We start from the raw sequence: 14,511 nt of genomic DNA on the forward strand, positions 1-14,511 counted from the left end.
ATGTTTTGAAATTTTGGTGATTATAACTACTAATTAGTTTAACTTAATTCCAGATTATTTTGAACTCGTAAATTCGTGTTTTAATGTTTAGATTTCGGTTCGTTAATATTAATCCCGTTTTAATCCCGATCAGGTTCTGAACTCATCCGATTTTGACAAAAAAGTAGTGTTTTCCATGTGGAAACGATGTTTTAAGAAAGAATCACTACGTTTGGTAGTGAGCACCACCCTCTCGTGGCCAAATCCTGCCTTTAAATATGATTTTCGGGCAGTTTTTCATTTTTAACGAAGTTTTTTTTTATGCTTAAAATTTTATCCTTGATTTTGATTAATAAAATTAATTATGTTTAAAGTTAATTAAGCATATAAATATGTTTTTTATTTTATTTTAATAAGTTTTTCATCATATTATATTGTTGAAAATTACTTGGGATAGTAATATTAATTGTTGGTTGTTTTCTAGGAAGTGATTATTCCCTAGGAGAAATTTAAGTGATTAAAAGTGGCTCAAAGGATTGTTTGTACGAGGTACGTACATGTCTACTTCGTTATAAGTAGTATCATGTTAGGTACCGAAAGGAAAGAACTTAGTTTCATGATTAGGGAACACTTTGATGGAAATTGTTTGGTTACACATTGATTTAATTCATGTGCTTATGTTTATGAAACATGTTTTGGTGAATTGATTATGTTTGTATGGAATTATGGATGCAAACATGTTGAATTATATTTGATAAAATGTTTGTATGGAATGTTGATACAAATTGGATTGGTTTGTTAACCACATTTGGATTATTAAATGATTGGAATTGAATGGTTTAAGTGGAATGAATTTATTAATTATTCCACAAGGTTATTATTATTTATTTATTACTCAATCATAACTTGTTAGTATGTTGAGTAAAGGTGGATTAAACCGAAATGGCTAGGTGAGTTGACTATGTTCAACAATTTTGGATAATTTGGAAGTTTTATAGAATTAAAGGTCAATTTGTGATGTGATCACCATTGTCCTAAATAAGATTAAAAATGAATTGATGTATGATTGTTATGTATGGTCTTCTTGATTGAGTCGGCTATTAATTAAAATTGTAATCACGTAAAGTGAAACATGGATGAGCAATAAAACTCTGAAAAACGTGCACTTCTAGAGTATTGACAATTATGGGTTGGGGTACACGGTGGTAGCCCGTGGCTTTTCGAGGCTTGTTTGATCAACATGTCCTCTTCTCTTTTGGTATTTACATTTTATTTTATAATGAAAGTTAGATGGGATCCTAGACTAACTTTGTGAGAATGGAGTCGCGCCCATTCTTGCATCGCGCTAAACTTTTATTTCAAATGGTCATTTGGGACCAAAATGATTTGGTGGATTGGACAACCTGGTCTATTGCTTACTCCAAATTAAATTAATTAAATTAAATATAGAGAGTCAAGTGTTTGGAATTGGTTAGTAAGTATGTTGAGTCAATTGAATTGTTTAAGTGTAGAGTCTTGATTAATGAATTCGAGTTGTATGTTTATTTACTTCAATCAGTTGAGCGTGCCAGGTTTTGTGCGTTGTAGCTTGTATGTACTCAGCTTTGCTGATTGCGTGCTTTTGTGTGTTTTCTTTTGGTCATGGCCTTCGCCTTTCAATGACCCTGTGATGATCCAATTATTACACTTGTATTATTGGGGAGCAGTATGCACAGGTTAGCTTGATGATGTGAAGTTCAGGGATTTGACAAACGCATTGTCAAGGGATTGGTGTGATTGAGAGTATTCGATTCTTGTGTTGAACTTATTTATGCTTTGCTATTTCATTTATGTTTTGGACTTTGATTATTGGTATGGTTTTAAATAAGGGCCTTATATGGTTCCAATTTGTAAGCTTTGACTTATTGATTTTCTAAACTATGTTATTTTAAAGACTTAAGTTTGTTTTTCCGCTGCGATATTTTGATAAAGCCTTAACGTTTTAACACGTGGTGGTAGCACGTCAATGATTCTCCACTATTTTATTTAAAGTAAGTGGTTTGAAAAAGGGAGAATTATTGGGGTGTTACAGAAACTATATATGATCATTATATGTTGTCATAAACGTCTGTGGTAGACTTGATTTTACGAAATCATTTAAGGTTAAGAACGGGTAAAATGACCATTTAAGGGCATATTGGATGGTTTCACTGACCTTATTGGACTCTTGGAGGGTATTAGGGACAATGGTTAACATCTTGGTAATTTTTATTTTCGGGCGAAAAAGGTCAAAAAAATTACAAAATTGAAGGCTATAATCCACGCTTTTTAAGGAAATTTTGAGGTTTTGAGGCCCGATGGCGAATGGTTTGAGAATCTTTCAACCGAATGCTATCTAAACAAGTAAACTTGAAGCTCGACCAATTTTAAGTGTGTTTTTTAAATTAATACGGAGTATAAGATAATGCATTGTGTGACTCTTCCTGTTGTTTGATGAATTTTTTTAGCTCTTTGTTTGCATATTATCAACCCAACACTACAGCAGTGCAACCATTCGTTTAATTTATCTATTATGAAGAACATAGTACAAGACCTATAAGTTTTTGCTTGATAAAAGGTGATCTCAATGGTGAGTAAACTCTAAACTCTGCATAAAAATATGCTATGCATTTAAAATCCGAAATTCTAATATATTAGCAAACTTCGTAGGGATAATATATCTTAAGGTTTCGCATAGATTAATGCGAGTTGGGAGAATGGGACAATTGCTTGTTTACACATTATACTAGTATATGTATGCAAGACCACAACCTTTTTGAGTGGAGAGCCAAGACTACTTAAGAGTGTCTTTATCTTCTTATTTTACTACCCGTTTTCTAAGCATTTTCTCAGCTTCTCCTTTTGCTAATTGCCTTTTTTTTTTGTACTAGCTTTTAGAATTTGATATATTTTTTATAAATCTTGCCTCGACAACTTAATTCAAGTTAAGGCAAAACGGATGGAAAATAAAACTATTATCAAAATTCAAAATGTGACAACTTTTTTTCGGGGGGAGGAGGTGTGGGTGTACTAATGTTGTATACTTTATACATAAATAAAGTAATTAAGGAAAAAATCTTAAGGAATTAATACAATAGCTGATTGATAAAGGTAGAACTGTAGAAGCGATTTAAGCTCCAACAATCAGTTAGTCACTGATTCAACTTTGTCTTCCCAAAATCTTACTAGATTTAGATTTGTTGCTCTCTTGTAGCAGTAAGTAGTCTCAGGATAAATGATGTATAACCAACAGATTCCGAAAAAGGAGTCTGATTCAGCTTCACCTGCAGAATCTGAAACTCCTAAAATTCAAGAGATTCAACCTGAAAATCCAACTCCCACAAAGGGGTCTGATTCGGCTTCACCTGCAGAATCTGAAACTACTAAAATTCAAGAGATTCAACCTGAAAAACCAACTCCCACATGCCGCCGCCAAACTTCTCATACCTCTGTAAACATTTCAGATGATGTTTCAGCTGCTTCTTCAGCATCTGCAGAACAGATAGAATGTTCATGCTTTGAGGTACTATGTAAGATAATATTTATACTTTTGCTACCGGTTATATGTGCTTGTTATTTGTGTGTAGCTGCAATGATTGTAGCAGTTTTTTTAGGCCTTATCATTACTTGCTCAGTTATTGCTGCCACTGTCGCGTTACCACTGCTATTGGTGTCATTTTTAGTTATAAGGTTACTACAGTTCTTTAGTCACGGTGATGCCTATGACAAAGCCGTTCAACTTATGCTTTTCATCCGTGCTTGGATACTCATAGATATGGTGGTGTTTCTGATTATGTTATGGATTTTCTTCTGGGTACCTAAAAATATCTCAGGGCTAAAGCATGTTCTGTTGTTAGGATTGACTTTAGCAGATTGGGTAAGCCTATATTATGTTATCTTCGGCATCTACATTTTGAGCTGTTTTGTTTCAGTAGTTGCCATTAATTTATTACCATTAGTCCCCTTGGATCACACAGAAAGTGGCCTAATAATACCTGAAGCAGTGCTTGAAATAATCGACTGTCTCATTTTCTGGTTGGCAGAATCTGAGGTTATGAAACGTGTTTCCACCTTTAAGCACCACAAGATACTTGGACTGAACACTCAAAAATGGATTGAGGTATCAATATTCGTTCTCGTTGGCTACAATGTCATCACATTGTCTACTTATATGATAGTGTGGTTGCTAAGGAAGTTAGTTTGTCACAAAATACTTAAACCAGGGATTAATACAAAATCACGTCAGTACTTTATAATAGAAAAGTTCCTGAGAGGGAAATATCTAATGTATTGGGCCAACGGAATGAAACGCAGCATCAACTTCATATTAAGATCATTGCTGCTTTTAATTACTTGGGTGTCTTATTTTGGCTCCAAGCTAAACAAAACACCTCAGGCCAAATACATTTTGGATTTCGGAACCTGGACTTGTCTCAGTCTTTTAATTTGCTCCTTTCTTTGGCTGGTCAAAACTTGTGTCTTGCTATCATGGGAGGCTAGTTCTGCGTATAACAGATTAAACTCTAAAATTTTGGAAGGTGGGAAACAGTTGTTTTTCCTTGGCATGATAGGTCGCCACAACTACGACATCTTAAACCTTCTGTATGAGTGCAAAGATGATGAAACTTTGTGGAACTATGACATCTTAAACTATGACTCGGATGACCAGAGATTAAGACAGTTTGTCTCACATCTATGTAAAACCTTGTTTCCTACTAGGGTAATGAATTTACACGCTCATTACCTAAGTAAATTGGACGATGTGGATGAGTGGGGAGATAAACAAGTTAATGCAAAGAAATTGTTGAGGAAGAAGCAGAAAAAAGTCAAGCATGACTTATTGATACAGGAGGGTCGGACTCCTACTCTGTATTGCATACAGCAAGCTGCTGGTTACTTTTTGACAGCGAAACAGACATTGTTAAAGGAGAAGTATTCTTGTGACATCCTTGAAAATTTGAAGAGCCGTAGTCAAGATGATGATCATGGGTAAGGGACATTTCTTCCTCTAATCTACCTGTGATATCTGTTATATTGTCCTAAGCCTCAACCCTTGTAATTCAGGATGCAAAATGATTTTACACTAATACCTTCTGTTACAATTTTATCAAGCCTATCATCTCCTTAGGTAACAATGTCTTCCAAACATCCTACCACAAATACATACGAGCCCATTATCCCATAATGCTCTTTTGTTCTTTGTATATAACCTTTTACTTAAGATTATGGAACTTATTCAGAATATTGTTCATGTTTTTAACTGATAAGCAGGAGTATCAATGAAAATCTGAAGCGAATTATTCAAGTTGGAAACAATACAAATGATGAAACCAAACATTCATCCGAGGATGCTATAGTAAAAAAGGATGATTGGGGCTATTTTGAAGATCAACTTCATGAATATGTGGGTTCCTCACAAGAAATATCAGCTGACAATTTTCGTGTTTGGATGGTAGGTTTTTACTTCATCAGTCTTCTTTAGTTCTCTCCATTTGGGAATTAAAATTTAAGTACTTAGCTTGTGGAGTTTTACATTAGGTACTCCTGGAGTTTATTAGAAACTTTATATGGGAATTTAATCATTTATCTTTGGTGACCTCGATTTGGGATTTAAACCAGATAGTTTCTTTTGGTAATCTCAAAATTAGACAGAGTAAACACCTCTGTCAAATAAATCAGAAGGCCAATTCTTTGATCAGGACAATTTTTTTATGCCATTTCATCTTTGTTAGTGTTTAATTGATTAACAGCTTGATTTGTGTACATTGATCAGGAAAGGGCATGCAACAATTGTTTGTTCCTCGCAAATACATTAAGTAGTGCCAAGGAGGTTGTTGATTGTTTAAACAAGATAATTAGCTGGCTTTTGATTGTTGCTACTTTCATAATGTGGTTGCTTCTAACTGGGTTGGCTTCCACAAAAGTACTAGTCATCATAGCATCTCCATTGTTAGCTGCAACTTTTATATTTGGAGATGCTTGCAAGACCCTATTTCAAGGGATCATGTTTGCCTACGTTATACACCCTTTCGATGTTGGTGATTTATGTGTCATTGATGGAAACATGGTAAGTTCTACAACTTTCAATAAATACTTCAAATTTAATTAGCAACAAATCTTTACTTACTATGATTAAGGGAGGTTCTTATTTACTTCTTTTTCCATAGGTAGAGGTCAAAACAATTGGTGTTTGGAAATCAACCTTCTCAAAAGTTGGGATGCAAGAGGAAGTGTTATATCCAAATTCAGAGTTATGCAACAAAAATATAATCAACTACAAGACTGAATTTGATTGGAATGATTATCTAGAGCTTGATGTAGTTTCATTAGACGAGGAAAAAATCAAGATATTGAAACAAGAAATTGAAAAGTAAGAGTTTTTATATTCCTTCTCTCATAATTTTGTATGTTTCTGATTGTATTTTATGCAATATGATCAAATTATTCACAGTTAAGTGTATATTTTTGTTACATCAGATACCTTGATGATGGTGAGAATGATAAATTTACACCAGGTTATAATTGTGTGGAAGTGGTGATAACTGAAGAAAACATCAAGATAGCAATTAACTTTAGACACAATGTGAACCTGAAGAATAGCACTTACTTTGAATGCCTCAAGGAAAAGCGCAAGCGGCGATCAGAGTTCATTCTCCATGCACAATGCCTTGTAAATCACATAAAAAATGGAAGAACAAAAACCTCAGGTTAGCTTTTATCCATCATTGTTAAGATTCAAGCTTTAACACTTTAAAAACAAAAGCATAAAATTGAATAAAGAATTGATCAATTTCATGTACTGTTTTCATCCTACATCCTACTGTATTACATTCTCCCCCTTCTCCCCTACGACGTTACATGTATGCTTGATCAATGTTTCATGCTTTATAGTTAACCTTTAGTTTTTTCACCTTCATTGCAGAGAGTTACGAAGATAAGGTAGAAAGTAGAAATGGCAGTTTGATGAATCTTCCCGATTCAGGTGATGAAGATGACACTTTTGTAGCAGGAAAGGTAGAGGGAGTCTATGGAGGATAAGTAATTCAGTAACCATGTTTGACTATATACTTTACACCTTTTGGGCAATTTTTTGCTACAAGATCATTAAGGATTGGATATTAGCATTTTTTTTTTTTTCAATACAAGTTTTTCTTCTAATCCTCCTAGTTGACTAGTTAAGAGTTACTTGAGTTCAATTCAAACAAAGCTCAAGGACCTTAAACTTAATTAGTTTGAGCTTAAATCTAAACTAGAATTCGATGCGAAACCTTAGGGCTTGTTTGGCATCATTTTTTATTTTCTGTTTCCTGTTTTTTTGAAAACTAAAAACCAAAAACAGGAAACAAGAAAAAAGTGTTTCCACTTTTTTGTTGTCAGTTTTCAAAATTATCATGATTTTAATAAGTCTAAATATTTTTTGATTCATTATGTGATATATATAATATACTTTTAAAAAACAAAAAACCAAAAAACAGAAAACCACAGTGATGCCAAACGGACCTTTAATAACTCGGAATTGAAATCTGGAAATTGTCTTGTAAAGTTCATCAGCTAGGATAGATTTTATTAAATGCATAATTAAGCAGACTAATATCTGAATGTGACAGTGTCTGATTAACTATTACTCATTTACTCTATTAACTACTAAGCTTACTATACTAGTATCATCTTATGCTAAGATATTCATAAAGTTATCATCATAACGTCATTGTATAATGCATAAAGTGAAAAATCCAACAAGAACTAGTAGCTATTAAATATTCAAAAGCATTGAAAATCTTCGTTGCAAACGTAAGCAATACAATAACAAACAAAACAAGACATATAAAGATATTATTCCTAATTAACAACTACTCTAAATAATTTTCCACAAAGTAATTTTCACGAGCAAATTGCTGATATCATTCTCTATTACATTAATTATTTTATTATGGGCATAATACAGCTTGATATGAATGATTTTAGAAGATGATGTTTTTAAAACTTTGAATTATAATTTTTAGAACTTTTGTTTTCTTATAATTGCTTTGTTTGTTAATTGTCTTTGTCTTCTGCTCTTATGACGGTACATACAAGATACAATATTGGATTAGGTTGAGTAAAACCATCACAAATTTGCATGCCAAAAGCAATACGTACAACCTAATAATATTAACAAAAAAGCAAGAACTTAGCTAAGAAAGATACAATATAAAGCGGCTTTTGAGGTAGTTATAATCCTAAGCAAAATATAAAGTAGGTTATTTTGTTTGTAATTTATTAATTTTTCATAATCAGTACTGATAAAAATCAATTATCAAATATGTATGAAACTATGAAAATATCTTACTATATTTGAAAAAAGAAATGGTAATATGATTATGAAGTCAAACACACTAATATAAAATTATAAATATGTATATATAAACATAGTAAGTATCTGGTTGCCGTGAATGAGCAGCCAAGTTGACTTAACCTCTGTCTCTCATTCAAAGTCTCCTACCCAATTTTTCCCTATATAGTTTTCCCCCACAAAAATTTTCCAACACCTCAAACTCCTATCAAAAATTCTAACCCCTCTCTTACTCTTCCAAATTCCCATGGCTTCTCTACACAGTCACAGAAAACTCGCAAACTCGAATTCAAACTCAAACTCCGCGACTACCACTGATACTACAGTCAAAACATGCCTACAATTTTGCCACTCTGAAAAAAATACAACCTCACCACTTTACTCTGGTTTCTGCCCTGAGGTCTGTTTGGCAATCTGCCCTTCTCTTTGCATATACCCCCTCACAAATCTCCCCTTACCTCAAGACTATAACCCTTCGAAACTAAATAAATCCCATAATCTTTCTCCTCTTCTCATCTCCATGCTTATACTTTTAGCCACAACTTTCCTCTTAATCATCTTCTATGTTCTTTACACCAAACTATACTTCCACTTCTACGCTCCCAATAGTCATTCTTTTCTCCAAACAAGGCCTAGAAGTAGACGAGGAGGAAGGGTGGGGAGTGATTCTCGGGATGATGAACATGTGAGCAGGGTGGTATTCAACCCCTTCTGGTGCATCCCTACCGTAGGACTCCCTGCTACGGTTATCAACTCCATCGCTGTCCACAAGTATGGGAAGGAAATGGAGGAAAGTGACTGTGCAGTGTGTTTGGCAGAGTTTGAAGAAGGTGATGTACTGAGAGTTTTGCCTAAATGTAATCATGCCTTTCATGTACCTTGTATTGATACTTGGCTTTCTTCACACACTACTTGTCCACTTTGCCGTGCTCCTATTATTCCACCTGATCAACAAAATCACGATCACGGTCATGATCAGAAGGCTGAGGATACATCAGCCTCATGGTCAACAGAGGAGGAAGCAACAGAGGATAATTCCTCTGATGAGGTTCTGAGAATTAGTATCGTAAGTGGAGAAGAGGGAGTTGATGGGAATAATTTGGAGGAGTCCACGGAAAATAGTACTTCAGACAAAGATCAAGAAAAATTGGAGGAAATTAGTAAAGGGAGCTGTTCCCAAAGATGGTCTTTAGAAAGAGGGGCAGCTAATTTGGTGACTAGATCACTTTCTTGCAGCGGAAAGATTTTTTCATCTCGTTGTAATATTAGACCAAGTCCAAATTCATGATTTCGGATCAACACAATACATGGAAGTATATATACCCTTGCGTCGTAATGGGTTAACCATACATACTTGTCCCAAAATCTGGTGGAGTGGGGTGATATATCCTTCTTTCTTGACAAGTAATTCGATTTAGTTGGGAATTTTCGTGATCTTTTGACATGGGATATGGAATAAGATATGAAGGGTAGGAAACACCCAAGGAGAATGCAGGACTTTGATGTTAACGTCCTGGTTGGTGGAGGAAACAAGAGTACAAAATCATTTTTGTTACTTGCAAGTATGAAGCTAGAAAACAGGTAGAATAGTTCTGTCCTATGATTTGTCATTTGAGTATGATGTTTGAACTAGGTTCTAATTTAATTAGTGTTTCTACATCAATGAGAATAAGAATGTGAAGCTACAGCATAACTACTTTTACTAGTTTAGCTGTTGCCTTTTGAACCTTTTTTAAGCATTGGTTTAACGACTTCTACTTCCTCTAAATTACTACGCTAACCTTAACACTTAAACCTTTGTATGAGTACTTAATTTGGGGTATGTAATGAGAATTGTTTCAATCCCACAACATAGTTTAAAATTTCCAATATGCAATGTATATAGAGGTCGCACAGACAGCATGCACAAAGCAGGTGCATCAGCACAGATGTGTGCACATCATGCAACGACCTCACATGTATAGTTGCTTATAGTGTACACTCCAGCAGGGGTACATACTCGGTACTCAAAAAAGCATGAGATTATTCAACATGTTATTGATCTCATACCACCTTGCCAAATGATCATATTTCGATGCTCTTACATACATGGATAAATTTGGCCAATCAATAGTTTGGAAGATATACCATACAGTTCACATAGGAGTAAAATCATTGCAACATCTGAATAATTTAGACCTACCAAAGTACCAGGCTACCACTAAACGCATCTATGTACAACATATAACCAACACTCGATGCAAGAAAGACAGACATAAAAATGTTTTGTACTAGCCAAAAAAAAAAAAAAAAAAAAAAAGCAAAAATAAAAAAAACAGTACAAAGGTTAACAAATCAGGGTGATAAAGACATTGAGTGCTTGGCAATATCAAAGACATATTGCCCCCACCACCCATTATCAAACCCCTGTCAGATTACTGATTTCAGATCACAGACATGAACTAAGGTTCTTCATATTGTTCGTAATGACTGCTTGACTGCCCTAAGTTTTCCGAAATAAAATGGAACCCATAATTAGTGCCCTTTATTATTTCCTGCTTAAAGAGGTGAGGCGTCTCACAAGATTCCCCACAAATTTAATGTTTGGGCATCCTTACATACAAGTGAGTCAATAAATTCAGAAACTTCAATGTTTTAAGAGAAATTGCAAAAATTAAGAAGGTAAAAATGAAACGGAAAGTAAAGACAGTAAAGATAGATGGGGATTCATACAGTATCAAGAGGATGTCTTCCAATCAAGCATTTGCCCAGCAAACATAGGAACAATTTCTCCAAATGGGAAAGATATACACTCTGGGACCTTCCGTGGTTCTTTTAGCAACTTAATCTTAGATGTGTTCCTTGGAAGACCGTAGAAATCGGGACCATTGAAGCTTGTAAATGCCTCTAACTTGTCAAGTGCATTAGCCTGAATGAGCAAAGAAAGCAGAAGATGAACTTCCAGACAAGTCTACCAGCAAATACGAGTACTATATGATTGAACATCATGCAGGCAGGAAGAGCATCCCACTACTACCTAATTTGTTTAAATTTTAGAAAAGATATAAATAAAACACTAATCATTCATCAAAAGCTTGTTGTTGGTACAGAGAATTCAATCTCACAAGGAGACTCGTCTAGCATAACCTAGCCCTCTCTGAAGGTGCCACTTCTACTTCTATTATGAATGCATACCTCTTCAAATATTTTGGCATATAGTGATAGAGCAACAGGCGCATTAAAGATTCCAGCACATCCACAAGAGCATTCTTTCTTCCACCTCTCATGAGGAGCACTGTCAGTCCCAACAAAATATTTTTTACTCCCACTAGTTACTGCTGAAACAAGTGCCTGCCCTGCATGTACAACCAAAAGATACAATCAGAGCATGCGGAGACCAGAGAAAGAAACAACAGAGCAAATGTCATGGCTTTTCATTGTTTGATTAGTTGTAGCAAACTACACATCCTAAGGTTTTTTTTTTTTTTCACTACTGATTAGAAAGCACATACTGTGAATTTCCCTTTTGAGCACTGGAAGACAGTAGTTATGTGGCTGCAAGCCTCCTTGGAAGAGAGAGTTCCTATTCAGAACAAGGTGTTGTGGAGTCACAGTGGCTGCTACAGTCCCTGATAATTGTAAAAGGAGCAAGATTAATATACGGGTTGATTTCGGCACTAAAAGAAAATTAGTTAAATTACAGAAAATGATAAACTTACCTTCATCGCATGATTCAATAAACTTGACAGCATCAGCCGTAGTGATATGTTCCATCACAACTTTTAGCTGAGGAAGTCTCTGTAGTAAAGGTCTTAAAACTGTCTCAATAAATACCATTTCCCGATCAAATATATCCACATCAGGATCTGTAACCTCCCCATGGACCTGTTAAAAAACACAAACTCTCAATCTTACATAATATTGTCACCTCATTCAGATGCCTGTAGACTAGGCAAAGAGATAATAAACAGTCACCTACTGCAATACCATCATGAAATTATTTGTCATACAGTAATGCAAGTAGCTCCAGGAATGTTGAATTAAAGCACACCAAAAGCATTTTCAAGTATCAAGACTGTCAAGAATTGAAAAGGTACAAACTCATAACTTCATCTTAAATTATTCTTATCATACAATGTGAAGCACTTTTAATAATACAATGTGTTTGATCCTCCCCCCTGAGAGAGAGTGGCAAGACCTTTTGCTTGAACTGGGGGAGAACGGGGTTGATTTGCTTTAGTACTTTAGTTTCTCAACTTGTGAAAAACTATCTCTTTCGCTTAATAATCATGGTTCATTCCAGGAGGTAAAAGAAAGCTTTAAATACGAGTATATAATCAACAAATTTTCATTCTTCATTTGCTTTATAAGTGATAATAAGAAAGACAACATCAGACCCTGCGCTGCATTTATTTTGATAGACAACTTACCAAGAGAGGCATATTTTGCTCAGCCATCTCTTGGAGCACAGGCAAACACTTTCCAAAAAGATCAGTAACACCATCCTGTGAGTTAGTTGTTGCACCAGCAGGGTACAACTTGACAGCATAAACAACCCCACTTTCTCCTGTCAAAATAATTAGACAAAATACTAATCAAAAACAGACTTAAATTTGACAATTAGGCACTTCATTACCCAACCTATGACTTTGGGAAGGCTAAGATACTACCTTTTCTATTTTAGTTGGGAAAGAACGGCGAAGTCCATCCAAACCGTCCAATGAAGAATAATACAAACAATATTCCGATTAAAGCACATTAAACAGCTTTTTTTCACATTCAAGTGAATAACAAATGCCAAACAAAATCTTCCATGGATTAACACCTAGAACCAAATGGAACAGACTGTTCTAGTCTTCTCAAAAGCATATACGCCAAACTATATCATCAAAGCAAAATAAATAAGGCCATGGATGAGGAAATAAAATTCGGAGAAGGAAAATGAAATGATGGTAGGGATCATGAAGCCATATAGGTAGGAAAGCAATAGATAATTTTAGTAGAAAATACAGCTCTTTGCCTCTATGACTAAGGACTTCTTGGGTTATAACTTATAAGTTGAAAGAGACACGCATCAATGTCCATGATAATGCTTGTCCGCCACAAATATCAATTTTCTTCCTAAAATTCCCATAACCCACTTCTAGAATTGATTGATAACAAGCACTAAATGAAGAAAAAAATGTTTCCTAATGAATCTTCAAATCATAAATATTGACATGGGACTTTCCGTACAAGATAACACTTAAATTCGTTACCATATGTCCATTCCTATCATTTATTAGTATCATTACCGCCTACCAAACGAGCCGTTAACATATGAAGTAACAAACAAACCCAATAATAACAACATCAATTTCACCTAAACCAAAAGTTTAGACTTACTAGCAAGCTTGATCTCATTAGGGGTAGTAGCATCAGTCAAATAGAGTGTCATAAGAGGATCAAATTCGCTATTCGAAGGCAAAACCTTCAAAATCGAGTCAAGGTACGCAACAGCAGCAGCTGTAGTAGTAATTGGAGGCCTTAGATTTGGCATTACAATTGCCCTCCCAAAATGTGTAGCACTGAATTACATAAAAACATACTTCGTATTACAATTTTATAAAAACGGGTTTAAAATGAAAAGCGAGTCGAACTTTCAGGAATGGAGGGAGTATTTAAAAGAAATAATTACCTGAATGGAGCAACGGCAGCAAGAAGGTTGCCGTCACGGAGATGAAGGTGCCAATCATCAGGGCGTGTTAGAGTTAATTCCATCTTATGCTGAAATAATTATGCAAAATTAATCAAACAAATATTGATTTGGACTGTAATTTTATACTACTAATTATGCGATTAATTAAAGTAATTAGAGTAATAATAAACTCTAAATTGGTGAAGGTGGGAGTTTGAAATTTGTGGGATGTGATTGGATCTTACGTTAGTAAAAGAGAGTGATAACTGATGAGTTGTTCATCAGTTGAGAATTGATTTTGAGAGGGTGAATTTTGAGGAAGACGAGAGGGAGGGGTTTGAAATTACACAAGGGTAGTTTTGTCTTTTTGTATTTTTTAATGAATAGTATTTTTTCCTTTTATGGACTACGGAGTACGTACGCATTATGTATAATTTTAAATTTAAAGGTTTACCTAGCTTTCGTCTATTTGAATCCAATAACTTAAACTTTAAAAAAAATATGGAGCAACTTGAACTTTAAAAAA

At 34.6% G+C, this 14,511-nt stretch overlaps 2 protein-coding genes across 2 annotated transcripts; one reads left to right on the plus strand and one right to left on the minus strand.

Moving 5' to 3' along the window:
* Positions 1-3,016: 3,016 nt before the first annotated feature.
* On the minus strand, positions 3,017-14,309 carry LOC145620955 (dihydroorotase, mitochondrial-like). Its single transcript, XM_081675698.1, has 10 exons — positions 14,231-14,309; positions 13,986-14,074; positions 13,694-13,875; positions 12,739-12,875; positions 12,028-12,193; positions 11,821-11,937; positions 11,504-11,664; positions 11,042-11,237; positions 6,605-6,664; positions 3,017-3,488 (listed from the first exon to the last, which is right to left on the minus strand). Exons 2-8 carry the CDS (start codon positions 14,066-14,068, stop codon positions 11,046-11,048), a joined length of 1,038 nt encoding a protein of 345 aa, XP_081531824.1. The 5' UTR covers positions 14,069-14,074; positions 14,231-14,309; the 3' UTR covers positions 3,017-3,488; positions 6,605-6,664; positions 11,042-11,045.
* On the plus strand, positions 8,303-11,053 carry LOC145620954 (putative RING-H2 finger protein ATL53). Its single transcript, XM_081675697.1, has one exon. It carries the CDS (start codon positions 8,577-8,579, stop codon positions 9,615-9,617), a length of 1,041 nt encoding a protein of 346 aa, XP_081531823.1. The 5' UTR covers positions 8,303-8,576; the 3' UTR covers positions 9,618-11,053.
* Positions 14,310-14,511: the final 202 nt, after the last annotated feature.

The sequence above is a fragment of the Chenopodium album genome, chromosome 27 (genome assembly GCF_948465745.1).
Source record: "Chenopodium album chromosome 27, dcCheAlbu1.1, whole genome shotgun sequence".
Classification (NCBI taxonomy): Eukaryota; Viridiplantae; Streptophyta; class Magnoliopsida; order Caryophyllales; family Amaranthaceae; genus Chenopodium; species Chenopodium album.

Bases quoted from the DNA above. Each gene is read 5' to 3' on its own strand.
- LOC145620954 (XM_081675697.1), top strand. From the start codon at position 8,577: ATGGCTTCTCTACACAGTCACAGAAAACTCGCAAACTCGAATTCAAAC.
- LOC145620955 (XM_081675698.1), bottom strand. From the start codon at position 14,068: ATGGAATTAACTCTAACACGCCCTGATGATTGGCACCTTCATCTCCGT. The intron at 12,876-13,693 runs GTAAGTCTAAAC...TTATTTTGACAG, and splicing joins TAATGAGATCAAGCTTGCTA to GAGAAAGTGGGGTTGTTTAT. The intron at 11,938-12,027 runs GTAAGTTTATCA...TACAATTATCAG, and splicing joins TATTGAATCATGCGATGAAG to GGACTGTAGCAGCCACTGTG.